The sequence below is a fragment of the Arvicanthis niloticus genome, chromosome 5 (assembly GCF_011762505.2).
Source record: "Arvicanthis niloticus isolate mArvNil1 chromosome 5, mArvNil1.pat.X, whole genome shotgun sequence".
Classification (NCBI taxonomy): Eukaryota; Metazoa; Chordata; class Mammalia; order Rodentia; family Muridae; genus Arvicanthis; species Arvicanthis niloticus.
In genome coordinates, this window is record NC_047662.1 from 4,165,331 (window position 1) to 4,192,857 (window position 27,527).

At 53.0% G+C, this 27,527-nt stretch overlaps 1 protein-coding gene across 8 annotated transcripts in view; it reads right to left on the bottom strand.

The window, feature by feature from the left end:
• Window positions 1-51: 51 nt before the first annotated feature.
• Plekhg5 (pleckstrin homology and RhoGEF domain containing G5) overlaps window positions 52-27,527 on the bottom strand; it is a 42,916-nt gene continuing 15,440 nt past the window's right edge. For 3 of the 8 annotated variants that reach the window (XM_076933661.1, XM_076933656.1, XM_034503270.2), the window contains exons 3-22: window positions 13,230-13,359; window positions 12,296-12,398; window positions 11,917-11,977; window positions 11,500-11,591; window positions 10,992-11,128; window positions 10,556-10,704; window positions 9,009-9,227; window positions 8,727-8,918; window positions 8,394-8,489; window positions 7,723-7,773; window positions 7,393-7,542; window positions 7,019-7,129; window positions 6,772-6,921; window positions 6,561-6,698; window positions 6,320-6,439; window positions 2,842-2,974; window positions 2,643-2,758; window positions 2,379-2,560; window positions 856-1,623; window positions 52-603 (exon numbers count right to left, since the gene is read on the bottom strand). In XM_076933661.1, coding sequence (XP_076789776.1) covers window positions 594-603; window positions 856-1,623; window positions 2,379-2,560; window positions 2,643-2,758; window positions 2,842-2,974; window positions 6,320-6,439; window positions 6,561-6,698; window positions 6,772-6,921; window positions 7,019-7,129; window positions 7,393-7,542; window positions 7,723-7,773; window positions 8,394-8,489; window positions 8,727-8,918; window positions 9,009-9,227; window positions 10,556-10,704; window positions 10,992-11,128; window positions 11,500-11,591; window positions 11,917-11,977; window positions 12,296-12,398; window positions 13,230-13,359 — 3,108 coding nt within the window. In that variant the 3' untranslated portion in view covers window positions 52-593. Of the gene's footprint in view, window positions 604-851; window positions 1,624-2,378; window positions 2,561-2,642; window positions 2,759-2,841; window positions 2,975-6,319; window positions 6,440-6,560; window positions 6,699-6,771; window positions 6,922-7,018; window positions 7,130-7,392; window positions 7,543-7,722; window positions 7,774-8,393; window positions 8,490-8,726; window positions 8,919-9,008; window positions 9,228-10,555; window positions 10,705-10,991; window positions 11,129-11,499; window positions 11,592-11,916; window positions 11,978-12,295; window positions 12,399-13,229; window positions 13,360-18,819; window positions 18,943-19,303; window positions 19,462-27,527 lie in introns of those variants that run through there. The other 5 variants (XM_076933658.1, XM_076933662.1, XM_076933660.1 and 2 more) reach the window with 5 other exon arrangements.

Genomic DNA, 27,527 nt, shown 5'->3' on the forward strand with positions numbered 1-27,527 from the left:
GCATCCCCCAGCCCAGCCCGCGGGAACAGAGGGGGTTCCAGAAGCACAGGACTCTTTCCAGAGTATATACAAGTCTTTATAGAGGAGCCAAACTCAATAAATACGCAGCTTGACAGAGCCCAGCCCGCGCCTCGGAGGCCAGCATGACCAGGAGGGATAGGGACTCATTTCATGAGTCCAAACGAGGGTGGCAGTGAGAGTCTGTGAGCCCAGCCCAGAGGATCAGGGCTGGCAATGTCAAGAGCAGAGGACAAAGGTGGCCACCTCAGCAAGGGGGCAGAGCATTTACAGCCAAAGCCTGGAACTCTCCGGGGCCCTTCTCCATTCCATCCAGTCTAGCATAGTGCAAATTGGCCTTGAGGTGATTGGTAACCATCCTGCCTGGCATACCCGCATAGGGACAAGCGGCAGCAGAGCAGGTGCTGTGATCTCCGGGAGGGGAGGCAGTCTCTCTGCTGTCCTCAGGCCGTGGTACCCTTGGGGGTCTCCTTGGTCCCCACATACAGGAGGCAGCAGTGAAGCAGGTCCTGTATCCCCAGAAGGCAGGGCTCTCTGCTGTCCCTTAATCAGTGGCACCCTTAGGGGTCTCCTGCTCACACCTCCCTGCAAGGGGTGGGGAGAAAGTCCATCCTTGGCTGGTGGCAGTCGCAAGATGGTTCTAGCTAAACTCTCCCCTCCACCATGGTCCTCTCTCCCCTTCACTTTGATGTGCTAGAGATACCCCACCACCACCACTAGAGTGGGTCTAAAGCTCTTTTTCCCAGTCCAACCTCCAAAGAATGATACTTGGCAGACATGGCTGTTGCTACCCAAGCCATCAGAGTCATTTGTCCCTCCCCCAGGCAGGCCACTCACGAGGCAGTGAGCGTGGAATTAAGCAGCAGGGTGGTCCTGATCCGGTAGAGCTGGGCCAGGGTCAGCTTCCTGTGTTGGGCGGAGATCCCTGAGGGAGGCTCAGGCTGCACCCTGGGCACAGTCCCAGAAGGCATCTCTCTGCACCTACTTCTGGCAGAATCTACAAGTCCCCCAGTCATGGGGCTGGGTCTGTTCTCAGACTCTGACAACTGTGGGCCATGGCAGGGGCCACACCCACCTGAGCCATTCCAGCCAGGCCCACCTTCCTGAAGGGAGCTCTGAGTCCTAACCCCAGGAGCCATAGTGATCAGGCACAGTTCTGACAGGCTGCGACTAGGAGCCGGGGGCACAACACAGGTGGCAGTTCCTGACAGTAACTGCAGGAGGCTAGCCTCAGATTTGGACTTGAGCAGGTGGGGCAGGCGAGGGAGCAGCTGGACTGGAGTACGGCGGCGGAGGCGGGGTGAGGGTGGGAGTGAAGGGGTCTGAGGCACAGGCACAGGCTCGACCACAGGGTGTGGAGCCACAAAGTCTTGAAGGGAAGTGGGGGACAGGGTCCCATAGGCGGAGTCCATGGAGCAAGAGCGGCCATCCACAGGGCCCAGGGGCAGCAGCTCGCTGGTGGGGGTGATGGATGAAGTCGTGTTGCTAAGAGAGGTCTCGTCTGACTGGGAGCTGAAAGGACCTCGGTCAAACTCGGGGGAAGACAGTGTCTCCCCAGGCTCTACCACAACCATGGCCAGCGTCTCAGTGGAGCCATCTGAGGCACTGTGGGGGACAGAAGGAGAGTCAGAAAACCAGATCTAAAAGCCTAAAGCAGCCTGGAGCCCCAGCAGCTCAGAGCTCAGACCTGCCAGTCCCTGTAGCCAGACATCAGTACCCTTTCCTGACCTGTGACACCTGTGCACGGTCTGCAGACAGCCAAGTGGAATGGAGCCCTCCATGACAGGACCCTAGCAGGAGACAGAGCTATCCCGACACTCCCACTGGGTTCACACCATTCCACCATTCAGAGAGCAATCCCTATCTGTGTCCTGAGCCGGATGCCCTGGTCTATGGGACTTGTCCTGATGGGCTCTGCTGAATGTTTTTATTTTCTGTGTGTGGCCTGGTCTGGGTATGTAGTCATGGAGCTCACTACAGAGACCAGTCAGGCTTCAAACATTTGGCAATCCTTCTGCCTCTGCCTCTCAAATTCTGGAATGAGATTACAGCCACATACCTTGCTGGGTAGGTTATATGTCTGCTTGTTTGTCTTTCTTCTTCCTCTCCGCCTCCCCCCATTTGTCTACCTAATTTATTTATTCACTTTACATCCCAATCACTGTCCCCCCTCCTGGCCCACCCCCACCACAAGTCCCTCCCTTCATTCTTTTTTTTTTTTTTTTTCCTTTGTTGAAACAAGTTGTTATTTTGTTGCCCATGCTGGCATAAATTTGAGGTAATCTTCCTGCCTCAACTCTGAAGTCCTGGGGTTATAGGCCCCAGGACTAAGCTTACCAAGCCGTCTTGGGCAAACATACCGGTGTTCAGAGCTGAGGCTGTTGCTGCTCTTTCTAAGGATGGTGGGAGAGCTGGCAGCTGAGGTACCACTCTCTTCACCCTCCTCCTCTTGCTCATCCTCCTCCTCTTCCAGGCTCTGTAGGTGCTGGCTGCCTGGATGCTCCTGTGCACAGAGCTGAGCACGCAGCTGCTGCAGTTGGTTCTGCAGGTTGAGGGAGCACACACAGGAGCGGTGAGCAAAAGACCCATCTGCCCCTAGACGGTGTGACACCCTGCCCTCTCACCTGTGCATTGTAAATAGTGTCCACCCAGCTCCGGCACAAGGCCTGGCTGCTGGCCTGGAATGTGTAGGCCCCCACGGCACTGTGGAATTCATTCAGGTAGATGAGGAGGAAGGAACCTGGGCACGGAAAGGCCGAGTTAGCATTGGCCCCTGCCCATGGCGGACCCCGTGACCAGGAGCAGGGGGCCAGAATTCCTTACCAGGGTCCCGAAGCTCCCGGCACACGATCTTGTCCACCAGGAGTGGTGGCCTGATGACCTTAGTTCTCTCTGCCTTCTTCACGGCCTTGGTCACCAAGAGTAGGTCAGTGAACAGGAAACAGTACACGTCCATCTGTGGTGGGGAAGCCAGAGTCACAGAGTCACCAACAGGAGGATCCTGGGGCTAGGTGCAAGCCTTTGCTGTTTTGTTGATCAAGAGTTACTTGCATTTTACTTATTTGCTTAAAAACGGTTTTTAGCCTATATATATATATATATATATATATATATATATATTTTTTTTTTTTTTTTTCGAGACAGGGTTTCTCTGTGTAGCTCTGGCTGTCCTGGAACTCACTCTGTAGACCAGGCTGGCCTCAAACTCAGAAATCCACCTGCCTCTGCCTCCCAAGTGCTGGGATTAAAGGCATGTGCCACCACTGCCCAGCTTAGCCTTCATTTTTATATGCGTGGTGTTTGCCTGCATATATGTGTTTCATGTGCGCCTCTGGTGCCACAAAACCAGAGTTACCATGTGGATGTGGAACTGACCCCAGGGAGTGCTTGTAACCTCTGAGCAATCTCTCTAGTCCTTGCATGTCAGCTGGCAGTATGTGTACAGGGACCAAACTCAGACTGACAGACTTGGTAGCATGTGCCACCGAGCCCAATGGCCCCTGAGAGCTCAGGTTTTGCCAAACACGTCCCTTTCCTATCACGAAAGGATTTTTGTGAAACCTGTCTTTTTAAAAAGTATATTTCATTTACTTATTTATGTATATGGGTACTTTGTCTGTATGTACATGTGCACACCAGAAGACAGCATTACACAGTTGTGAGGTGCCATGGGGTATTGGGAATTGGCCCTAATGCTTTGTCTTAATCTGGACCCCAAAATTGGGAATCTGCATGTCCAAATGCTGAGGGTCCCATCCCCAGTTGGTTTTTGATTGATCAATAAAAAACCAACAACCAATGGCTGGACAGGATAAAAGAGGCAGGACTTTTAGATTGGGGGGGGGGAGAAAGGAGGGAGGGTCCACCATGAGGAGGGATAGAAAGGACCATGCAGGGAAGGAACAGGAGGGAGTAATGGCCAAAAATGTAGGTACAAGAAGGAAAGTGGCCCCTGGAAGGGCTGCTCAGAAGCCTGGGCAGCAAAGATAGGGGGCTGCCCAGAAGGAGCCTGGGCAGCAAAGATAAAATACAGATTTAGGAGGTGTTAAGTCAGTAATGCCAGAGGGGAGTGTTTGCTGGCTGCAGGGAATTTAAAAAGTGCCCAACCACTGAGCTAGTCAAGGCATATCGAAATTAAGCAGGGTGTGTGTGTGTGTGTGTGTGTGTGTGTGTGTGTGTGTGTGTGCACGTATGCACGTGCGCCTGCCTTTCATTTGTGAACCCAGAGGGCTTTGGCAGGTGGCTGGAAGCTTGACCCACCTGGAACCAAAGTGGTTTAATTCACCACTATAATGGGGGCCTGGGAACTGAACTCAGGGGCTTTGGAAGAGCAGTGGTGCTCTTACCCACTGAGCCATCATCTCTCCAGCTTTGAGCCTCAAAATTAAAAGATGATTTTTTTTTTATCGGAGACATACATTTATATTTATGAGCTAAGCGTAGTGGCAGAGGCAGGCGGATGCCTGTGAGTTCAAGGTGAGACCTTGTCTGAGAAAGAAAAGGAAGGAAAGAAAGAAAGAGATGAATGAGCCAAGGATATACATATTTACGATTTATCTCAATAATGTATTTTAAAAACCAGTAAGTGATGTGGTCAGTGGTAATGCACACCTTTAATCCCAGCACATGGGAGGCAGAGGCAGGCCTGTCTCTGAGTTCAAAGCTAGCCTGCTCTACAGGGAAAATTCCCAAATAGCCAGGGCTACACATAGAAACTCTGTCTCAGAAAAAAACAAAACAGTAAGTGGTTAGGCATGGTGTCCTGTACCTGCAGTCTAAGCACTTGCGAGGCAGAGACAGGAGCCATGTGGTGGTTCACACAGCAAATCCCAGCACATGGAAAGCAGAGGAAGGCAGATCTCTATGAGTTTGAGATCAGCCTGGAATACACAGGGAGTTCTATGCCAGCCAAAGTTACACAGTGAAACCTTGCCTCAAATCAACAAAATGAATTCAAGGCCAGCCTCAACTACACAGTGATTCTGAGTGTCATATGAGACCCTAGTACAAAAAATTTTTACTAAATATTAAATATTATGGCTATATATAATCACATATGATAAATTATTAGATATTAAATTATTATTTAATGAAAAAGAAAAAAAAAAACCTGCTAAGAGCATGCCACCACACTAAAGGGTTTGTTTAGCACTCCTGAGGATCTGGATTCAATCCACCATAAACAGAGGACAAGGGCTGGAGAGATGGCTCAGCTGAGCACTGGCTCATCCTGAGGTCCTGAGTTCAATTCCCAGCAACCTCGTGGTAGCTCACAACCATCCTTAATGGAACCCGATGCCCTCTTCTGGCCCTCAGGTACACATGCAATGAGAACACTCATATACATAAAACATACATAAATAAACCTTTTTTAAAAAAGAGAAAAAATAGGGCTGGAGAGATGGCTCAGCAGTTACGAGCACTGACTGCTCTTCCAGAGGTCCTGAGTTCAATTCCCAGCAGCCACATGGTGGCTCACAACCATCTGTAATGGGATCTGATGCCCTCTTCTGGTGTGTCTGAAGATAGTGACAGTGTACTCGTACATAAAATAAATAAATCTTTAAAAAGATAAATAAATAAAAAGGGAGATGATGTTAAAACCACGATTTTCCGAGCATTTACCTACCAGATAGTAGCAAGATTCTCAACAGCAAGGTTCTGGGCTCTCAGCTTTTCAGAACATTCTGCTCTCTGCACCTTCCAGAGCTGTGACCCTGCTACTGTACTTTGTAAACTTTAAGTGGGCATTCACCCATCCTCCCTATGGCCTCAGTCATGGGTTCTTAAGGTCACCATGTTTGTCAATCTGACACAAGCTAGAGTCATTTAGGAACAGACACCCACAACTGAGACAAACACTTCTGTCAAACTAGCCTGTAGACCAGTCTTTGGGCCATTTGCGTGATTAGTGGTTGATGTGGGAGGGCCCAGCCCACCACGGGCAGTGCCATGTCTGGGTAGCTGGCCCTGGACTGTGCAAGAAAGCAGGCGGAGCAAACCAGTAAGAAGCTTTTCACTATGGCCTCTGCTTCAGTTCCTGCCTCTCGGATCCTGCCCTGGCTCTCCTCAAGGATGGCCTGTGGCATGAAATGTTAAGCCAAAGAAATTCTTTCCTACCCAAAAAGGCTTTGATCATGGTGATTTTATCATATCGATGGGAAGCAAACTAGAGCAGTTACCATATAATTAGGCAGGCAGTTTAGGAAGTACTGACAGAGGCCCAGGAGAAACCCAGGGAGGACAGAAAACCTACAAAGAGCAATGGAACAAGGCTGTAGGGTGGGTGTCCTGGGGTCACCTTGCTATCTCTCCCCTCCTTCATCCTCAGGCTCCCTTCCAGCAGCAGTTGTCGCGTCTCTTCAGGGGAGGTGCCAGGCATGGGTGCTGTCAGGTCCAGATGTAGAAATTCCTTTAGGAGCTTTAAACGGGAGGCATCAGAGAGGTCAGGGACAAAACCAGGCAATCTGCAGCATCCCCCCCCCGACTCCCCCCCCGACAACCCGGTACTTCAGGGCACCAGCAACTCTGTGCTCGCTCACCTTATCCACCTCGTCGTTGCTGCCCTCCACAACCTCGTAGGCATCAATCCGGCTCACCACCCCCGCCAGGCGCTGCCGCTCCTGCCGCTGCCGCATGCACGCGTTCACGTGGTGTATGAAACTTTCCGCAGAGCTGATCTGAGGATAGGTGATGAGGTTTAGGAATCTGGGAGAGATGGCGCCTAGGACATTCTGTTCCCATTCAGGTTACCATGGTGATGATGGCTTCCTTGGCCCGGGGCTCATCCGTCTTCCTCAGCACCGACTTGAGCAGCAGTGGGTACTTAGTGAGCCGCTGGTGGGGCTTGGCCAGCATGTCGCTCAGCTTCAGCCGCTGGCACTGCTGATGCTTCTCCGCCCACTATGGGAAGGGGGTGGAGCTCAGTTCTAACCTCGCCCACTCAGGACCCGCCTACCCTGTTGTGCTGCCCAAGGTCCTGCACCCCGGAACTCCTCACCGTGACATACGCGCGGAACAGATCGTTGTCACGCAGCAGGCCGCGCATGTACTCCATGCAGCCCTCCTCCTCCATACAGTATCGGATGTATGGCTTGAAGAGTGAGCCGAACTGGCCGAGGCAAACAGCACCAGTTACCTCCGGATCCCAGGGGTCCCAGGAGATTCCCATACCACCCAGCGAGGAAGCCTTTCCAGGGGAGGATTCTAAGCCTCAGAGAGAGTACACACCCCCATAGCCAGGTGGCAAGGGCTCAAACCCAGGCCACCAACACCTTCTACTTTCTCTTGACCACAGAGGGGTTAAGGTCAGTGGGAACTAGACCGGCAGGCAGGATCCAGCCCTGGGAGTTTTCCCGGCGTCCTGGCCCATACCATCTTGAAACCTTTGAGAAAGTCGCCGGGCTGCAGCAGCGCCCGCGTCCGCCGCGCCTTCTCCAGCACCGGCACCATCACGCTGCCCCACAGCCCGCGGTGCAGCCTTGCGATCTCAGGGATGTTGCTGAACAAGCGTTCAGCCTCCACCTGGGCCAAGAGAAGTGTGGGTTGGCCCCACCCCGCCCCACCCACTCCTCCCAGTGAGCCCCGCCCCGTACCTACCCCCTTCCGGCCCCCCCAACCTAGTACCCCGCCCTCCCCCTCCCCCAGCTAGGCCCCGCCTCTTTCCTAGTACCTCCCCCGCCGCCGCCCCAGGCCAGGTCGCACCTCACACAGGAGCCCCGACTCTTGCAGATTAAGAAGACAACACAGGAACAGCTGTGGGGGGAGGGGACACTGCAGCAGGGTCGTGTAGGGGTGGTGTCCCAGCCCTGAAGTCCTACCCAGACTCTTAGCCACCCCTTCCCGGGAAGACCCATAAGCACCCAGAGATAGGGGGCGTTTGAACCTCTACACCCGGAAACTCCAACCCCCACCCCATAGCCAGACTGAGGGAGGGGTCACCCTGACTTGTCCCATCAGGAGGAGAGCTGGAGAAAATGTCTCCCCAGCACACCTGGGATGCTCTGGGTCCCCTCTGCCCTGGTTCAGCCTCTGTCCAGGAAGTTCTTTCCAGGAAACAAAGGCCAGGTGCTACTACCCTCCCCAGCTGAAATCCCCTAAGTGCTATCCATTCTGTCGCCCCACAGTGGCCGCTCCTGGGAACCTGATATACAGCAGGTGTTCAGAAGCAGCCTCAGCTGGGTTAAACCAGCTTCACCCGGCCAACAAACTAAAGCTCCCTCCCAGGCACTTGAAGGAATCCCCTCCTCGACCCTGTCTAACTTTCCTACTTTCAAACCCAGCCAGCCAAGTGAAGGCCCGGCTTAGCTGAAGGGCTCAGGCAGTTGGCCTGTGCACATGTGAGGAGCAACATGGCCCCAGGGTCCCACACTCACGTTGGTGATCACACGTAATTTCCGGATATAGGAGACTTCTGTGTGTAGGAGTTCCCACACAGCCTCCTGTTGGTGGCACTGCCGCCGGGTCAGCTTCTAGAGGGAGGGCAGTAAGGGTTAGCTGGTAGCAGAGGGTGTGTGGAGACAGTCAGGAAGTGTGCACAGCCCCGCATGCAACTTCTTGAGAGGAACACAGAGATCTACAGGTGAAGGCCACCCTCCCAATCAGATCACGTGGATTGTAACTGTCAAGATATCCAAGATAACACCACCAGAGTAGGTCTCCTTTACGACTAAACCAGCCAAGTGGTGTGTTCTCCTAGCTACACCGACCTCATGCCCATCAATGAGCTCCCTCCAGCTGTCCTCCAGCCTCAGGCCTGAACTGTCTTCATCTTCCTCATCATCTTCCTCTCCCTCCTCCCAGGAGTCATGGTCAAAGCGCAGCCTCCTGGGCATCCGGGGTAGCCCGAAAAGGCTATAGGCATGTAGCTTGCTCTCCAGCTGTTCCATCTTGTCTACCTCCTGAAGGAGACCCAGGGAACGGCAAGGGTCAGGGTCAGGGTCAGGGCTAGCTTGCTGCTCTGCCCCGACCGAACCCACGGGGCTACATACCCGGCCAAAGGCTGCGGTACTAGGGCTAGAACTGAAGAAGCCGCTGAAGCGACTGGCCGCCCGGTTCTTCCAGCTCTCGTTGCTGCTACTGCTGGCACCGCTGGTGCCCCCACTGCTGCCAACGGGCAGAGAACAGCTGGAAGGTGCAGGGGGCTCCTGCCCAGGGATGCTTGCCTCCCCCAGGAACTCAGACATGTTCTTTCTACGGCGGCCGGGGGCCTGACCAGGGAGGAATGGCCAAGTGAAGCTTCCACAAGCCCCACAGGTCCATACCAGGGTTTCAAGAACCTCAGATAACCTTGGGTAAGCAGGCAAGGGAATCTCTGCATCCTTGGCCTAGGGTACCACCTCCCCTGAGATGGTCACACAGGTTCACTACTGCCCCAGACCGCCTGGCTACAAAAGCAGGAATTGGAAGAAACTTAGACACACAGACACACAGACACACACACACCCCACTCTGTGGCACCTACACACAGAGCTTCAAAAGGTCCCACTGGGGCTGGAGAGATGGCTCAGCTGTTAAGAGAACAAAGCACTGGCTGCTCTTGCAGAGGACCAGGGTTTGGTTCCTATCACCTCCATGGGACCTCACAACTGTCTGTAATAACCCAACTGCTGCAGATCTGATGTTCTGTTAGAGCCCCCAAGGGCACTGCATGTACAAGGTACACATATATACATGCACGCAAAGCACTCGTACACATTAAATTTTTTTTTTTGTTTTGTTTTTTTGTTTTTTTTTGTTTTTCAAGACAGGGTTTCTCTGTGTAGTCCTGGCCGTCCTGGAACTCACTCTGTAGACCAGGCTGGCCTCGAACTCAGAAATCCGCCTGCCTCTGCCTCCCAAGTGTTGGGATTAAAGGCGTGCGCCACCATGCCCGGCCACATTAAATTTTTTAAAAGCGAATTTAAATGCCCAAAAACAAAAGAAGAGAAAGAAAAAGAAAGAAGAACCAGGCACCAGGCACACACCTGAATTCAAGAACAGCCTGGTCTACAGAGGAAGTTCCAGGACAGCCAAGGCTATCCCAAAAAAACAAAACAAAACAAACAAACAAACAAAAAACATTCTGTCTCAACCATACCTTTCGAAACAAAAACAAAACAAACAAACAAAAACCCAAACCCAGGTGTGGAGGGGCATGCCTTTAATCTCAGCTCTTGGGAAGCAGAACCAGGGCTTTGAGACCGGCCTCCTCTATATAACGAGTTGTCTCAGAAACAAAACAAAAACAGAAAAGAAGAGACAAGATCCATGAAACACTCCCTCCTACAGGTGACACATTCTCACTTCCCAACACAAATGTGTTAATTTCCTGTCCCACAGATAAACATACCCTATGTGCCGATTCCCTGGGCACTAGACCAGCCCCAATCCCAAGATGACAGGAGACCAACTCCTATCAGCTTAGAGTTACACACGGAGAGACTGAGGGCCTCAGACAACTACAAGCTTGCAGAAGCAATGTGAGGAAGAATCCAGGATGAGTTTTCCTTGAGGAGGGACCCTGCCCTACCCACAGCCCAACAGGACCCCTGCTCACCAAGATGTCTAGACTGCTCTCTCGGCGACTCTGAGGGTCCACACGCTCCGACACGGGGGGCCCAGCCCCACTGGGCCTTAGTACTGGCAGACTGAGGGACTTGGAATCCTTTAGTCCCTGCTCCACCTTGCCCTCGTCCCCTGGCTTGGCTAGGGTGGCATGTTGGGGGGACAAGAAGTCCTCAGTGCCCAAGTATGGGAGACATAGGGCCCTCGTCCTCTCTCTCCTGAGGATTCAAGTCTAGGCCCAGTTACCCTCCCTAAGAGCCCCACCCTGCCAACACCAACCACCAGTGCCCAGGAGAGACACCTGTATGTTAATGAGCCTGCCCAGGAGCAAGGCCAATGAGAACCTGAGCCCAGGAAGGCCTCCTTATGCAGGAGGCCCCAGACATCCCACCCAGACAGCTGCCCATGGGGCCTGTGGCTCTGCTCACCTTTGACCCGCAGGTAGTGTCCTCCAAACCTGTAGGCCTCAAAGGTGAGGGACAGGGGTGTGTTGGATTGATCCAGGTAGATATCCACTTTGCTCAGTGCGATGCCCTTCCTCTCAAAAACAGGTAGCAACACCTCCCTGCACCCCAGGAAGGAATTTTAGGAGGATAATCATGTGGCTCCCCAGCCCATCCAGACACAGCCCCCCCCCCCCAGATTATTAAGAAAAACAGCATGTACAATAACACACACACACACACAGAGACACCTAGAGCTTTCTAAGTCCCTCTTGGGCATAGCTCTAACAGTCAGGATTAGAGAACACGGGTGAACCTTTGTAAAGGTGTTACATCCACGAAGGCCTGCCCTTAGGAATGGTGCACAGATACATGGGGGTGGACATACACACACACACACGGACAGACAGACAGACACACCTCCACAGAGACTGGGAACCCTGACAGAAGAGCCGAATCTGTCCTTCCCACTTCCTCCTCAAGCTTGACCTACCCCAGTGACTTCTTCTTCATGGCTGGCACAATTTCTGTTTCGATGTCCACATTCAGGTCAAATTTCAAGGTGAAGCACTCCTTGCTTGGGTCCTGAGAGGACACTGGACTATTAGCTTCTCCACTGTTACCATCCAGGTGAAAATCCCAACTGGGAAGGGAAGGCCAGGGATCTCCCCAGCCATTCTCCTAACGAGGCTTCTGGTGTTCTACCTGCCTGGGAAGTTCCTGCCCACCTCCAGACTTGGGCCAGGTTGGCAGCTCTGAGCTGAAGGGTAGGGAGGTAAGGGAGGGGCATGCTCACTCCAGACCCCATCCCTAGAGTTCAGAGCAGAGAGACTAGTCTCAGGAGAGGAAAAGGCCTGGGAGAGCTGGGGGCTTTGGGGAGCCAAGGCTGCTAACCCTCCTGGTTCCTTACATCTGTGTACCTCCTCCTTGCTTTCTTCTTAGAGATTCTTAGGCCCGCGCTCTTCCTGTCCCTGTAGGGAAGCAGATGCTGAGGTGCTGGCGGGTCCTCACCAGTGTGGGATAGAAGTGGGAGTCCTGCTAGGCTCCCCACCCCTTATCAATTGGAATCTACTCTGCTTGCTGCCTGTGTGGGACTGTCCGCCCCCTGGTGGCCAAGACTGGAGTCGCACACAGTGGTTAACTAATTCAGACAGGAGCCAACCAGGCTTGTTAGCCTAAGCTGGGATAGTTTCGGGGGTGTAGAGGGTTAACCATCAGTCCTCTGAAGGAGGACACTGAAATACGTCATCCCCGGGCTCACTCCTAGGATGGTGGCTCTGCCCATGTACCCTTTTCCGTCAGTACAGCCTTCCTCCTCTTCCTCCAGGTCTGCAGCAGGGCTGGTGCGTGGAGGACAGGACCGGGTGGAAACATTCCGGGCCAGGATAGAGCCTTTGGAGAAAGGGGGCTGGGGTTATGTCCCTGCTATCCTGTAGGGTCCATCCATAGCCCTTAATTACGTGCCTCCTGCAGAGGCACAGTGCCGGGGTCTCCTCTCTCCCCAGTGGTTCAAGCCCTTCTGTTCTGGCAAGAATAGGATCTATCATTATTATCTATGACCCACTCCCCGGCCCCCAGACCCAAAAGGACCACAGGCTCTGTGAGGACAGACAGGTGATGCCCCACCGCAAATACAGACCTGTAACCTCAGTTACCTTTCTATAGTGTGAGGGTAAGAAGGCCATGCCTCAGGGGTTGTCCCAAGACAGGGATCAAGTCCACTGCTCTTCCTTTAAGGCCTCCCCCACCCCACCCCTGCATTGGCCACACCTAAAAGTCCCAGGAGTCCTGGGGGAGTGCAGAGTCCCTCTGTCTCTCTTACCAGAAGAGAAAGACAATAATAGGTCCGGGTGTCTTTCATAGCTAGAGCTAGCCCCTATTCAGTAGGAAGGCTTCTAAATCCCTCCTCCAAGCTCCCTCCACAAACACAACACAGTGGCTACCATATCTGTTCTCCTAGGCCAACAGAGTTGGCCCAGAAATTACTAGTGGCCCCAAGGATAGGCAGAATTGGGAAGAAAGGGGGTTCTGCACTGACCCTGGCCAGAGGCAGGGACAGCTGTGGGGGGCGAGGATGTATACCTGTAGATTTCTGTTTCATTCTCCTGCTTCTCATGTGACCCCACCAAGGTTCCAATAACCGCCTCAATACTGCTACCACCCAGATGTAGAGTTCTGAGCTGCCTAGAGAGTTCCAGGGCCGGGCTGGGCCCTCAGACTTACCCTGCGGGGGCAGGTCAAATCGGACATGCCCGTCATAATGCATGGTGTTGTGGAACTTGCTGTCACAAGCCTCACATAGGTTGAGAGGCCCCCGGTGGTGCAGCTGCTGGCAGTCGGCATGATGGCATACCTGTGGGTGAAGGGTGGAGACATGGGGTCAGGATGGGCGACAGACAGACAGACAGACAGACAGACACACACACACACACACACACACACTCAACCCGCTACTATCCATCATCCACTGAATTCTCTCACCTTCTGCTTGCTTTAGTCAATTTATTTGGACAACCTTCTCCAAGTACCCACTACCTGCTTCCAAGGAATACAGAGAAAAACAAACCCTGGTCCTGAGACTTCAATCAAGAGTAGATCAGGGCTACCAGGGATTTTCTGACAGGAAGAGATCCCCCCACCCCAAAGGCCCTGATTCTGATTCTCAGTCAGCAGTGGAGCACCCTGAACTGTGATAAGCATTCTAGGCTGGCCGCCTGGGCCCTCTGCTCTCAGGTCTACGGCCTGCCTGAGCCTAGACTAGTAGACCCTACCTGGATTGCTAGACCCAGCATGGAGCTAAGGAGGAGTCTAAAGCAGGCTGTCTGTCCCTGACACACAGGCCACTCCTGCCTGGCGACTCGTGCATGTGTTTACCATACTTATCTAAATGAAACTGTTCCTCCCCGTTCCTAGAGGGCTGTCAGCTTCTTGGCATCTAGTTGCCTTGCTGACAACGGCCTGGCCCCAGTGCACCTACTTCACTTCCTGCTCTTTCCATTAAAAAAAAAAAAAAAAAAAAAATTCCAGAACCAGCAAGAAGCCCATAGGCTCCCACCTCCACGTCCGTCCGCCACACACCCAGGGCAGCTGGGGCTTCTCATGATTGGCCCTGACCCAATCTGCAGCCAGTTCTTCCTCCCAGATCTGCCCACACACTCTCACCCCTGACTCTCCCAGTTCCTGTAGGGTCAAGTTTCCCTCAGTGAGCAGGAGGCATGCAACCCCTCCACCTTATAACAGAGTCCTGGGCTCACTCAGCCCTTGGCATCTGCTCCCCTCCTCCCCTCCCAGGGAAAAGCCTCCACAAGGCTTCCAGACAATTCTCCACACTCCCTGCCTTCTACAAGCTGGGGTTACAAGAGATTTCCTGTTTTGAGGTGGTGGTGCCAGGCAGGATCTCACACTATATAATTCAGGCAGACGTCAAACTTAAAGCAATTCTCCTGCTTCAGCCTCTCTAGTGCTGGTATCACAGGCATGAGCCACCATGCCTGCCTTCCCCCAGTTTTCATCTTTAAATACTTCAGAGAGGTGTAAGAACAGCATGCTGACATACTGCAACCTTCCGGATTCGGAGACTAAGCCACCTCACATCTGCCTCCTCTCAGAGTCTCTGCTCTGGTGCAGAAATCCCACACAGCCTGAGTCAACCAGCGCTCAGTAGGCACGCAGCCACCAATCCCTCCCCCTTGCCTCAGTCAGAAGCTCACTAACTTGCCTTGAATTTGTGATACTCCTATCTCTGGCTCTAGAGTAGCTAGGATTACAGGGCCATACCTCCTAAAATTCCCTCGATCTGTCCACCAAGCTGGCCTTGAACTTAAAGAGATCCACCTGCCCCTGCGACCCCCCCTTCTCCCGTGTGCTGGGATTCAAGGCATGTATTGTCACTGCCCAGATTTTGTTTGTTTTAGATTTATAAAGTTTGCTGGGCAGTGGTGGCACACATGTTGGATCCCAGCACTTCAGAGGCAGGTGGATCTCTGAGTTAGAGGCCAGCCTGGTGTACAGGGAGTTCCAGGACAGCCAAGGGCTACACAGAAAGATCCTGTCTCAAAACCCCCACCCCCAAAAATATTTTAAATTTTATTTTGTGTATGCCTATCTGCCTGCATGTATGTATATCACATCCAGGGGTACATCCTGAGGAGGCCAGAGAACATCTTTGTAGCCCCTGGAACGTCCAGTTCCAGGTTGGGAGCCACCACGTGGATGCTGGGAACTGAACCTGGGGCCCCTACAAGAACAGCTAGTGAGTGCTTTTAACCACTGAGCCATCTTTCTGGTCGCGTGTGTGTGTGTGTGTGTGTGTGTGTGTGTGTGTGTGTGTGTGTGTTTTTAAAGATTTATTTATTTTACATATGTATGTTGCGGTAAATCTCCAACCCACATAAGACTGGTCAAAGAAAACACAACTCAGTAATTATGAATATATTCTGCAAGCCTAGATTGGGCAGATTCACTACTCTGTTCCCCAGCTATGAAACACTTATAACTTGAGGGTTTTCCAGACCCTGCGTTTGTCCTTCTACCTCCTGCTTCCCCGTTGTCTTCTCTCTTCCCTCTCTCACTGTAGCTGTCTTCAGACACACCAGAAGAGGGCATCAGGTCCCATTACAGATGGTTACGAGCCACCATGTGGTTGCTGGGAATTGAACTCAGGAACTCTGGAAGAGCAGTCAGTGCTCTTAACTGCTGAGCCATCTCTTAGACCCTCTGGTCTAGTTTTATTTTTTAAATTACTCTGTGTAAGAGTGTGTATAGATCAGAGAACAAACAACCTTTAGGGATAAATTATCTATCCCTACTGTGAGTTTCAGGAACAGGTCATCAGCCGGTTTCTGTAAGCACTTTTACCTGCTATACCTGCACACCCCCACCCCACTGTGGTGTGTGTGTGTGTGTGTGTGTGTGTGTGTGTGTGTGTGTGTGTGTCTCTGTTTGCCTGCCTGCCTGCCTGCCTGCCTGCCTGCCTGTCCGCGGGTGGGTGGACACAAACGGAGGCCAGAAAAGAGTTTCAGGTTGGCGGTTTCAAGCCACCCAGTGTGGGTACTGGAAACTGCGAGCAGTCAACGCTCTCCCAGTGAGCTATCAGCCCTCTAGCCCCTCCCAGTAGTTAAGGAAGACTCAGTGGCTAAGCCTTGATTTGTCATCATCTCCATCCACCTCGAGGGCTTCCACAAACAATGACTTCTTGTGCCTGAGTCAATCACTCATTAGGCCCATGACTGGGAGTGGGTGTATGGATTTCCTTTTTCTTTTCTTTCTGGGCAGGAAAGGGAGTTTTAAGATGGCCTTGTGTAGCCCCCGCTGGCCTCCAACTCACAAGGGAGGTGAGGATGGTCTTGAACTATGTCTCTGCTTCACTTCACGTTTACTATCATACACATGCCTGTTCTGCCTGCATGCATGTATGTATGTATGCATGTATGTATGTATGTATGCATGTATATATGTATGCATGTGTACCACAAGCATGCAGTGTACAGAGGCCAGAAGTAATGTTCCTTTGCAAACGGAGTTCCAGGTGGTTGTAAGCTGCTACATGAGTCCTGGGAATGAAACCTGTGTCCTTTGGAAGAGCAACCGCCGCAGCTCCTAACAGCTGAGCCAGTGCCTGCAGCTTCAACACTCACTGCTGTCCAGACAAGGGACATCAGTACCCCACTAACTGGTCTCCCCAGCCCCTATCTGGTCAGCTATCTGAGAGCGGTCAGAGGGAACCCTGTTGCAGGAGGACTTACACTTTACCCACTCAGAGCCTCCAGCAAGTCTACCTCACTCTGTAAAAATGGAGGGTCCCTACCTCTGAGCCTGGACACTTGCTGGTAACTGGCCTGCAATGCTAACACCCCTGAAGGTCTTTTCTCCACAGTCTCCTCTTAACTCATCTCCAGCCTTTCAGTTGGCTCCCTTCCTTTGCTGAATATTCCATGCTGGACCAATCAATCTATCTTTCTTTCTTTCTCTCTCTCTTTCTTTCTTTCTTTCCTTAGATCTAATGTATATGAGTACACTGTAGCTGTCTTCAGACACACCAGAAGACGGCATCAGACCCCACTACAGATGATTGTGAGCCACCATGTGGTTGCTGGGAATTGAACTCAGGACCTCTGGAAGAGCAGCCAGTGCTCTTAATGGCTGAGCCATCTCTCCAGCCTAAGACCAATAATTTAATCTACCTGATTCAAAGCCCTGTCTTCAAGTCTGGACAAATTCAGGCTGCCAGCTTTAGAGGCATGTGCCTTTACCCACTGAGCCATATTGCCAGCTCAATATTTGCAGAATTTATTAAGTAGGCAAGTAGAGAGACACTGGAGAACGGCTGAGAGAGTCTGGAAAGAGATGTCCAGGATGACAAGAGGTTTAGACAGCAGAGTTGTGACTGAGGGATGGGCAAGGAGGAAGAGGCAGCAGCAAGTCTGAGCTACACTGAGAGTGGTCCTCCTCTGCCAGGGGCTACACTGAGGTCACTTCTGTGTCATCTCCCTTCAACCTCATTTTCCATAAGAGGTGTGTGAAGCTCAGAAAAGTAAACCGCCAAAGGTTACCCGCCCAGTAGAGCCAGGGCCTAAAGCCCTACCCACTCACGTCCACACCGCTACCCCTAATCAGACAATGGAAAGGTGCAAAGGAATGCAGACCCCTGTCACCCTGGGGGGGGGGGCGCGTTCCAGGAAGAAACTAATCTTGCAGTTTGGGCTCTAGTGAGAGAGCAGGATCCGGACAAACAGCAGTCAGCAGGTGGCCCACATGTCCCGAGAGAGCCAAGGGCAGAGGAGACGCTAAGACCCAGATTCCTAACAGCGGGTGGTCAAGACTTGAAAATACTTCCAGTTCTGTTTTAATCTACTGCAGATAAAGACAGGAAAACATTTACCTACCTACAGCCAAGAATCCCAGGGCACGTAGAGAATGACCTGCCTTTGCTGATTCTGGGGGGCCTCCTTCTGACAATGATCTAGGGAGGCACCTGCTCCCCTTCATCCCTTTTTCCAGCCACTCCTTACCCTACTCCACCAACCTGACCAGGGCTCCCAGCTTCAGAGCCCCACCCTGTCCCCTCCCCCTCCCCCTCCCCCTGACTAGGATAGCTTCAGGCATCAATGCCAGGTGTGGCTACATTCCAGCCACAAGGTTCTGGTCTCAGTATGACGCTGGTAGGTTCTGGAGAAGGGCTCGTAATTAAGGGCCACAATTTTCTTTTTTAATTTAGTCAACATAAAGCCAGTACCTCGAGCACCTTTAATCCTAGCACCACAGGGGCAGAGACAGGAAGATCTCTGTGAGTTCAAGGCCAGCCTGATCTATACAGTGAGTTCCAGGACAACCAGAGCCACATAGAGTGTGTGTGTGTGTGTGTGTGTGTGTGTGTATGCGCGCGCGCGCACACACACACGGGCACGCACGTGTGCTGGGGGGGTCATTCCATTCCATCTCGCCCATTCGATATTAGACTAGCCTCCTCAAGGGATTCCCTTTCCAGTCTTGAGGCAACTACCAGCCCTCCTACTGTGGCACCAGCTGTGACTCCTTCCTGCCTCTGACTTTTAGGCTCAGGGGACCACAAGGGTCAGTCTCGGGAACTGAACCAGAGTTCCCACATGAAGTAAGGATGACATTCTGCAATCCCCAGAGAGAAAATCCGCAAGCTGAACTGAGGTTGGGAAAGGCCTGATGGATGTCTTCCCCTGCCGAGCACCAGGGTCTCCCCAACACTGAAGCAGGCTCGTTCACTCACATAGCTACTCTGAGCCTTTCTTCTTAGACTTGTGAACCCTCCCCCGACTCCCTTACCGTCCACCAAACCCACCTCTATAGGCAGTGAGGCTCCACTCTGTGGAAGAAGCCCAACAGGTCAAAGTGGAAGTTCCTCACTAATACAGAGGACACTTGGACACAGCCATCCCCCTCTGTCCTACCCAGGGGCTAAGGAACAGAGCGCTGAAAGACAGGCTCTCCCCTCACACAAGGCTAAGACTAAAAGGCCGGAGAAGCAAGGGCTGAGTGGCTGAGGAGGGTGTGGGACAGAGGAAGGAAAGGGGGAGGGGTGGCTTGGGCCCTACAGGTGTGTCCGGAGTCAATACACACAAAAGGCCCAGAGGTTGAGGGGCATCTCTGCCGCCCAGCTTCTTAGCCCCAAGGTGGGGACCCCCCTCAAGTCTCACCCCGACTCTAGCAGCTGTGTGCTGCAGTCTAGACAGGGGTTCAGCCAGTCTGCGCCCCTGTGGAGGGGGACAGAGAGGATCAAGTTATGCACACCACCCGCAAGGCTTTACCCACCCACGTCCCCCTACCTGGTTCTCGCTGCTGTGGACATGAACCCCGACCCAAAGGGATTGGGAATCTGGGGAAGGCAGCTCGGAGCTGGGCCTGGCTGCCGCTCGGCGCCCAGAGACGCCCGGTCCTGTCCCCATGGTGGCTGGAGGAAGCTACGGTCTGCTGAGCTAGGGACAAAGCACGGAGCCCCGCTTCCTGCCATTGTGCAGTCCTGCCTGGGGGGGGCTGGGCTGGTGACACCCCGCAGAACCTCAGCCACTCCCAAACTGGCCTACTCAGGCCAGAGTACAGACTGGAAGCCCAGCTTTGGGGCCTCAACCCCGTGCTTCTCCACCCCAGGGGCTTCAGAGGCCACACAGGAGGGGTGCAGTTGGTTTAAGGGCCAACTCCCTTGGGATCCTGGGACGCTGCTTGCCAGCACCCGTGGACAGCTCTCTTTACTGGCTCTCCAGCATCCTGTTGTTAAGGCCCACGTGGGCCCCATGCAAAGCCCTACAAACACCACCCCCCATACCCCACGTAAGAGCCCTGGGATCTGTTCCAAAGGCAGAGGTAGGGACTCCAATAGAACACGTGACCTGGGAAAGACTCGGGAGGTGGGGGAAGGTTGGTGGGAAAAAGTAGAGGACTTGGGCATTCCCCGGCTACCCCCTGGGAGTTGGGCCAGTCAAACCCCTAAGTCAGGCAGGCCTTTGCAGGTCACTAGGCTGGGTCCCTGCCACCAGAGGGCGCTCAGCACTACCAGACAAGCCACCCTGTCCGGATTGGGTGGGGCTGTCTCCAGTGTGGTTATCAAAGGGCTTCTACACTCACCCCCAAGGAAGTGGGGCAGGCACCTTATCCCCTTCCATCTCCTACAGTTAATGCAGACACACAGAGACAAGTGCACAACCATGCTGGTTAAACCCAGACTGCTTTGTGACAGTCTCAAGACCTTAAACTTCTGATCTGCCTGTATCTCCACTAAACTGTGATTACCACAGTAATGGCTATTCTTGGTTGTCAACCAGACTACATGTGGAGTGAGCTACAATCCAGAAATGGAGGGCACACCTGTGAGAGATTTCTTTTCTTTTTCTTTTTTTTTTTTTTGGGGGGGGGAGGGGGGCTTGGTTTGAAGGGGTTGAATCCACTTCTAGTCCAGACCCTTTCGGCAGGAAGACGCAGTAAGAAGACACAGGTCTTTGATCTAGACCTTGGGGTGGGAAGACACAGGTATTTAATTCATATCTTAAAGGGAAAAGACACACCTTTGCCTGGGCCACACCTTCTGTTTCAGCCTAAAGACATGGAAGAAGGAAGTGTCTGCTCTCTGCCTGCTTGCCCTCCCTCAGCTTTCTAGCAAGTCCTTTCCTTCACTGGTGTGGAGTCTACTTCTTTGGGATTCCAGTGTCTACTGGAGATCAGAGATATCAGCCTTGTGGACTGAGCAACTTCTGGATTCTTGGACTTCCTGTTTATAGGCAGCCATTGTTGGATTTGCCGGACAACAGCTCTTAAAACATCCCAATAAATCCCCTTTCTATATATACAGAAAATGGAATTCGTTCTAGAAACTGTACTCTACTCCAGAGAACCCTAACACCCCACTGCTGCTCTGCATGGTTCTTGGGCCTAGAGCCAAGCCTTGTTTGTTAATGTAATATTGTTTTGGAGATAGGGGACCACGCCTATAGCCAAGGCTGGCCCTGAATTTTAGGCCATTCTCCTACCTCAACCTCCTAAGTGTTAGGATGACAGGAGTGAGTGCCTGGCCTCAATATGGCCTCTGACTCAGGTTGTGGGAACAGCCTCCATGGACATTCCCCGGTACACTGTAAGGGGCATACACTGTCACTGTCACCTACCCCTGAGATGACACCCATATCTGATGTCATGGGGGAAGGGAGAAAGCAGGGACTTCTGAGAAGGCTCTTAGGGCAATAATTAAACTAGGATTTCAAGGGCTACCTCTACCCCAGGTCGCTCACCACTGACAATACAAGTAACTCCCTTGAAAACTAAAATTTCTTATCTATATATATATCGGCCTGGAGAGATGGCTCAGTGGTTAAGAATACTGACTGCTCCTCCAGGGATCCTGAGTTCAATTCCCAGAAACTACATGGTGGCTCACAACCATCTGTAATGGAATCCGATGCCCTTTTCTGGTGTGTCTGAAGACAGCGACAGTGTACTCATATAAATAAAATAAATAAATCTTTAAAAAATATATATCCACCATAGCCTGGTTCCCTCTTCATCTCCTGGCTGGTCTCATGTGATTGTTCATCCTCTGGCCTTCTGGCTGATATCCCTGTGGCTCCCCAAGCTCAGAGCCCTCACCCCCTCATTCTCTATCCAGAACTGTATGTGCTCAACCTTCAAATGGTTGGCACTGGGCCCCAATCCTACCTCCCCAAAGGGCTCTCAAAATAACTCCTCAGCCTCATTCTCCAGAGTCCCTAATGTTGAATTAATTCCTTCTCAGCTTTCTAATCACGTGACTTCCTTGCTCTTCATCATCCCTCCCTGCCAGAGGCCAGTGGCCTTGCTGTCTGGCTCACTCTGTGTCCTCAGCATACAGGATGGCCCTGGCACACAGCCACGTGCAGAAGCAATCGATACTTGCAAGGAAGGCAAAGGAAGGGGCTTCAGTCATGGAAGAACTCGGGAAGGAGAAGTTCTTCAGGAGGGTATCTCACCTGCAGCCAAGGGCCAGCACAGCCTTCCCCTCTTCCTGGAACCTGGGTGTGACCAGGCAGGTGAGTGCCCATTCAGATTCATGTGGTCCTGCCCTGGACCTCTGCCTCTGCCCAGGTCCCACACTCAGAAGATAGCTATGACTATCCACTGAATCCTCCCAACTGAGTCCTCCCAACTTCCTGTCCCAGGAGTTTGAGCAACAGGCTCCATTCTCCTTAGAGAGGCAGAGGAGGCGACCATGATTGCCACCAACTTAACAGGAAGAAGCTAAGGCCTAAAGAGGCTGCAGGTTGCCCCAAGGTTACCAGTACATGGTAGGCAAACACACACATCTGGCTGGAACCTCTGCCCATTGCTCAGGCATGGATGGGGTAGCACTGGGACTTTGCACATGCTAAGTGGCAGACAACAGGGTCTTGAAGACCACCTTGAGGAGAGAGTGGAGCTCAAAGGCGGCTTGGAGGGAATCCTACTGGTATGGAGTAACTAAGTCCCAGCAAGCCAAGATCACCGGGGCCAGGGCGTTTACCTAAAAAGGACTTCTGAGAGATTGGGCTCTGGTTGGGCAATGTATTGGCTATTCTAACAGGGGTAGAGGCCGCTACTTAGAGGACCAAGGCCCTGTGGCCCCAGACATGGATGTAGGTAAAGGAAGTGACAGAATAGAGGTGAGGAAAGGAGGCCTAGTCCTGTCAGAGGGGACAGGCTCCCACCTAACAGCAGGGAGCTAAGAAGCAGACCTGAGGGCCTAGCCTCTCACTTCTGAAGAGGGGGTCCTCTCCAGCCTAGCCTCAATCCAGGGTGAGTCAGGGCTACTTTGTTGAAACTGATACCCAGAAACTAGACGCTGAAGCTGATGAACAACGGGGTCTCCAGGTACTCCCCCGCCAAGTCAGGCTCTTTCCGACCCCCCTAGACTTTTTTCCCAACTCTGGAAAGTTAGAGGATTCTGTGGACACCCAAGGTCCACACAGGGCCAACCTGGACTGAGAGTAACTCTGGGTCCAGTAGGAGCTACAAACCTGGGGCCAGATCCAGAGCCAGCTCAGTGCCCGGCCCACAGCCGATGGACAGCCCTGAGGTAGCAGCTGGGGCTTCTTGTCTGAAAGGCACACTTGCCCTAGACTTCTCTAGCAGGGCTGGGCTCCCCTGAGAGATGGCCCAGGGCTCTACCCGTCACCTCAGATATCCAAGGGTGGAGCCTGCATGCGTGGGCAGGCCAGCCAGGGTGGGGTGGCTCTGCCAGGCGGCTCTCAGAGCTGCCGGCAGATCACGGGCCTCCTCCTTTCCCTTGGCCTGGGCCTCACCCTTTTGTCCCGTGGGTCTCCAGACCTGACCTAGGACAGATGGCACAGGACCAGAAGCCTGGCTACAGGCCCCTTTCCCTCAAGGGTCCCAGCTGGGATGCAAAGCTAGGCAGGAGGAAGGAGCTGCAGTGTAAATCTTGCCCCCTGAAGGTGGCTCCTGGACTCTAGGTGCCTGTTTCCCTAGGGGTACCCAGAAGACTCATGGGGAGGAAGCTCTCCACCCTCCAAGCCCCCACCCCTTCCCCCATGGCGGAAATCTTCTCACCTGTGTGAAGGAAGCCCTGGGCATTCCTAAAGTGTGCCATCTGAGGACAGCTGCTGTATCCTAGTGGGCAATGGACCTTGATGTGGGACCCAGGAACAGCAAATACCCAAGAGCAAGGTCACCCAAGGAAAGTCACCAGACATTTGTAGGGCCTAAGAGCCCTTTGGCTCTATCTCCCTGTCTCCCACCAAAACCAGCCAGGGCCTCTCGTGAGGCCCTCCTCTCCCCAGGCAGCCTGAGGCACAGCTTCCTGTGCCCTCTGCTGGCCCCCAGAGACCTTTTTGGAATTTCTAGATATGGCAGGGTTGGAACAGCAGCCTCCAAGTACCCCATAGGCTTAGGCCCCTCCCCCGAGTCCCCACCCTCACTAGTCAAAGGCCCCACACCACAACCACAGACTCCTCATGGCCTCCCAGTAGTGTTTAAGTAAATGCCATCACTAAATAAACGGTGACCCCCAGTAAGGGACTGTAGGCCTTCTTATAAGGCTCCCTAACTAAGAATTCTGACCTTTAACTCAGGGATTCCATTCTCTCAGTCCCCAACCTTACCTAGGGACATAAGTCTCCTCCTTACAGCCCAGAGTGAGCGACATGTCAGACCCCAGAGGTACACAGAGCAAGGGGGAACAACAGATATGGGGGCTGTCCCAGGTGTCACCACCCACTGGGCTGAAGCATAATGTGTCACAGGAAAAGTCCTGCCTGTGAGGCCAAGCAGTGGCTTTCGGGAGTGCACAGTAGGCTTCACTGTATAGGAAGGGCTGGCTGGCATTCGACCAATCCAGAGTGTTCAAAGTCACTGGTCATTCACCTGGGTTAGAGGATAGGTCCAAAGGAGGGGAGGTGACAGGAAACTGGTAGAGCAGCCAGGGGAAGAGCTAGGGGGTGCCTGCAGCCTGAGCCCTAAACCAGGCTGTCTGCTCTTCTGAAGCTGCCTGCCTTTCTCTGGGTCTCTTAGAAAATAAAGATGTATTTACGTGTATCAGGCTTTTACTTGCGTGTGTGTATGTGCACCACAGGTGTGCTCGGTGCCCACAGAGGTCAGACGAGGTGTCAGGTCAGCTCCCTTAGAACTGGAGTTACAGAAGTTGTGAGCACCATGTGGTTGCTGGGAACCGAATCCAGGTCCTCTGCCAGAGCAGCCAGTGCTCTCAAACCGCTGAACCCATCTCTCCAGTCTCCAGTCTTCCCTGTTTTCTAAAGGGGGTTCATTATGTAACCCCAGCTAACCTGGAACTCTCTGTGTACACTAGGGTGGCTTTGAACTCAAGAGTTCTCCCTTATATCCTGAATGCTAGGATTAAAGGCATGTGCCACCAAGCCTGGTATTTCTTTTCTTTCCGCCTTTCCTTCCTTTCTTTTTTAATGTGTACGGATGTTTTATCAGCGCGCGTGCACACGCACATTTGCCCAGTGCTGGAGAAGGTCAGTTTGGGGGTGTTAGACCCCTGGAATTGAGCTTACAGGTGATTTTAAGGCACCATGTTAAGTATTGAAACTAACCTCCAGTCCTGCTCAAGAGCAGCCAGCGCTGTAAACCCCTGAGCCATCTCTCCAACTGCCCCTTCCTCTCTGCCTCTTCTGGTTTTTTTTTTGTTGTTGTTTTGTCTTGCTATGTATCCATCCTAGGGCAGTCTCAAACTCACAATAATCCTCCTGCCTCAGCCTCTTGAGGACTATAATTACAGGCATGTACTACCATGCCTGCCACCTTTTGGTAGTTTGTAACTCTCCTCTCCCTGCAGCCCATAACTGCACTCAGGACCAGGGGGATGGGGACCACAGCAAATCAAACAATCCCACCCCTTTTCCCTGCTCCAGAAGGGTAGAGGTAGGGTTCCAACTCCTAGCACTGGCTCCGTGGAGCTGGGCCCCACTAGGCAGCTCCTCTCCTCTGATCTTGGGGTAGGTACACCAAGTTTTCAATTTTTCCCCCAAACTATTTAGCACAGTGATCCACACTCACTGCTCCTCTGGTCCCTCCCTTCAGCAGGAGGCAGGCCCCCACACACACCTGTTTATAGCTGACTAGTCTCTGATGGGACCAGTCACCTCCAAAGACCCCCAAAGCCGCTCATTCCCAAAGGTTCTCTGGTTTCCTGTCTCTTATTCCCAAAGCATCACCCCAGAACGTGGGCCAGTTTTGACGCTGTGCTCAGGCATCCTACCGGTCCTGGCTCAAGGACAATAGAGTTCGGGTCCCTGAGTCCGCTGGCCTTCATCCTGACACAACCACAGACTCCTCCTCTCCCTCCTCCACAACACTGGGAGAACTCTGGGGTTAGCATATCTAATCTCCACCCACCCAATCACTCCTGGAGATCCCTTTCTACTTGAATATGCCCAAGGATGAGGGGCTCACGACTGAAGGGTGGAGGGTTAGCTCCGATGTCGAAAATGTCTCTATATGGAATTAAAACGTGCCTCCCTATCCAGGCCCTTGAGAGCCAATCGGAAGGCATCACCTCCCTTTCTTCCTGGGGCCGGCTTGGGAATGGGGGCCCTGAGAACAGGAAGTCCTGTCTTAGCAAGTCATCTGCTCAGTGTGTCAGTCATTCCACTGGGTCAGAGCTGGCTCTGCCAATTAGGGTGGGCTGCCGGCTCGAGACACATAGTAGGGCCCACACAGTATTCTCAGCAAACTGCTAGGACTGGCTCCTTGGTTTGAGGATTTCCAAATGCTCCGGTATAGAAGCCTGTGGTTCAGTACCAACTCCCCACCACGTCCCCTCATGACCCAAGGTACTGAGCAGACTTTGACCAGCATGCTTGATACAAGGAGGCCCAGCTAGGAGCTGTGGTCAGCCACTGCCCTAGGGCTAATCCGTAGGAGTGCAGAGGACACCCATGACCTCCTTCCCAGTGAACCATACGCACTGCATTTGTGGGGCAGAGTCTGGTGTGGACACCTGCGAAGTCTCACTCTCAGGGGGTCACACAGAGCCAGCCCATCCAGAGCCCAGGAGACGGCTTGATCATTCCCACGCTCCACAAATGAATTCACAGCTAGTATCTCTGATCACTGGGGGGGGGGGGGGACGACAGCGCTAAATATTCTACACAGATGGCTTCTTTTAAACCTCAGGGCAACGGAGAAGGGTGCAGCGGCCGCTCAGGGCCACACAACTGCAAAGAAGTTGGCGCCACCCTGGAACTCAACCATTATGAGCTCTCCCCGGCATCCCGTCCTGACTTCGGCATCCCGTCCTGACTTCGAAGGGTAGATGAAGATCAAGTTCAACCTCCCTGCTCTACAATGTCTGTCCTCTGCTGACCCCTCCCACCTCACACACCACATCCTCCCTCAGCTGCTCACTCCACTCTCCACCTCATCTCCTATTCCCAGGACCACAGCTGCCTCCTTCACAAAGTCCATCATGGCAACCCAGCCTTCGTGAAGTCCAGAGACAGAACATGGGGTGAGGCAGATCTCACAAGTCCTGGCGCTCAAGGGAGCTCCCACAGAATCAGGTGCAGCCCCGTGTGCAGACGGCCTTTGCTGCTAACATCTCTGGATTAAGAACATGCCTTCATCTCCAACCGAGACTCTCGCCCTGGGGCAGGCTCTGTGATTTATGCGAGTTTCCTTGTCCACAGCACCTCATGCATCACTACAGGATGGACCTCAGATGGACTTCTGTCACTCCTCCTCACCAAACCTTCACTGTCCCTCTTCTCTTGGCCTTCACACTCCCATGACTACAGTGGAGCTGAGCTGAGTCCCATGCAGACCAGGGCAGGTCTGAAGGCCACAGAGGGCCAGCCGCTGCTCAGAGACCAGACCTCTTCTCATGGCCCACAAGACTTGTCCCAGCCTCGGGGCCCTGGGAGGGATGGGACAATGTCTCGGTCCTTCGTCACCCCTTTAGGTCAGACAGATCCTTCAGTCTCCCAGCAGATGTGTTGAGGGAGCTGGGGCCAGCCTGCTTGCCAATCTGGGGGAGAGGCAGACAGCCAACACCAGAGCCCAACGCCAGGCACC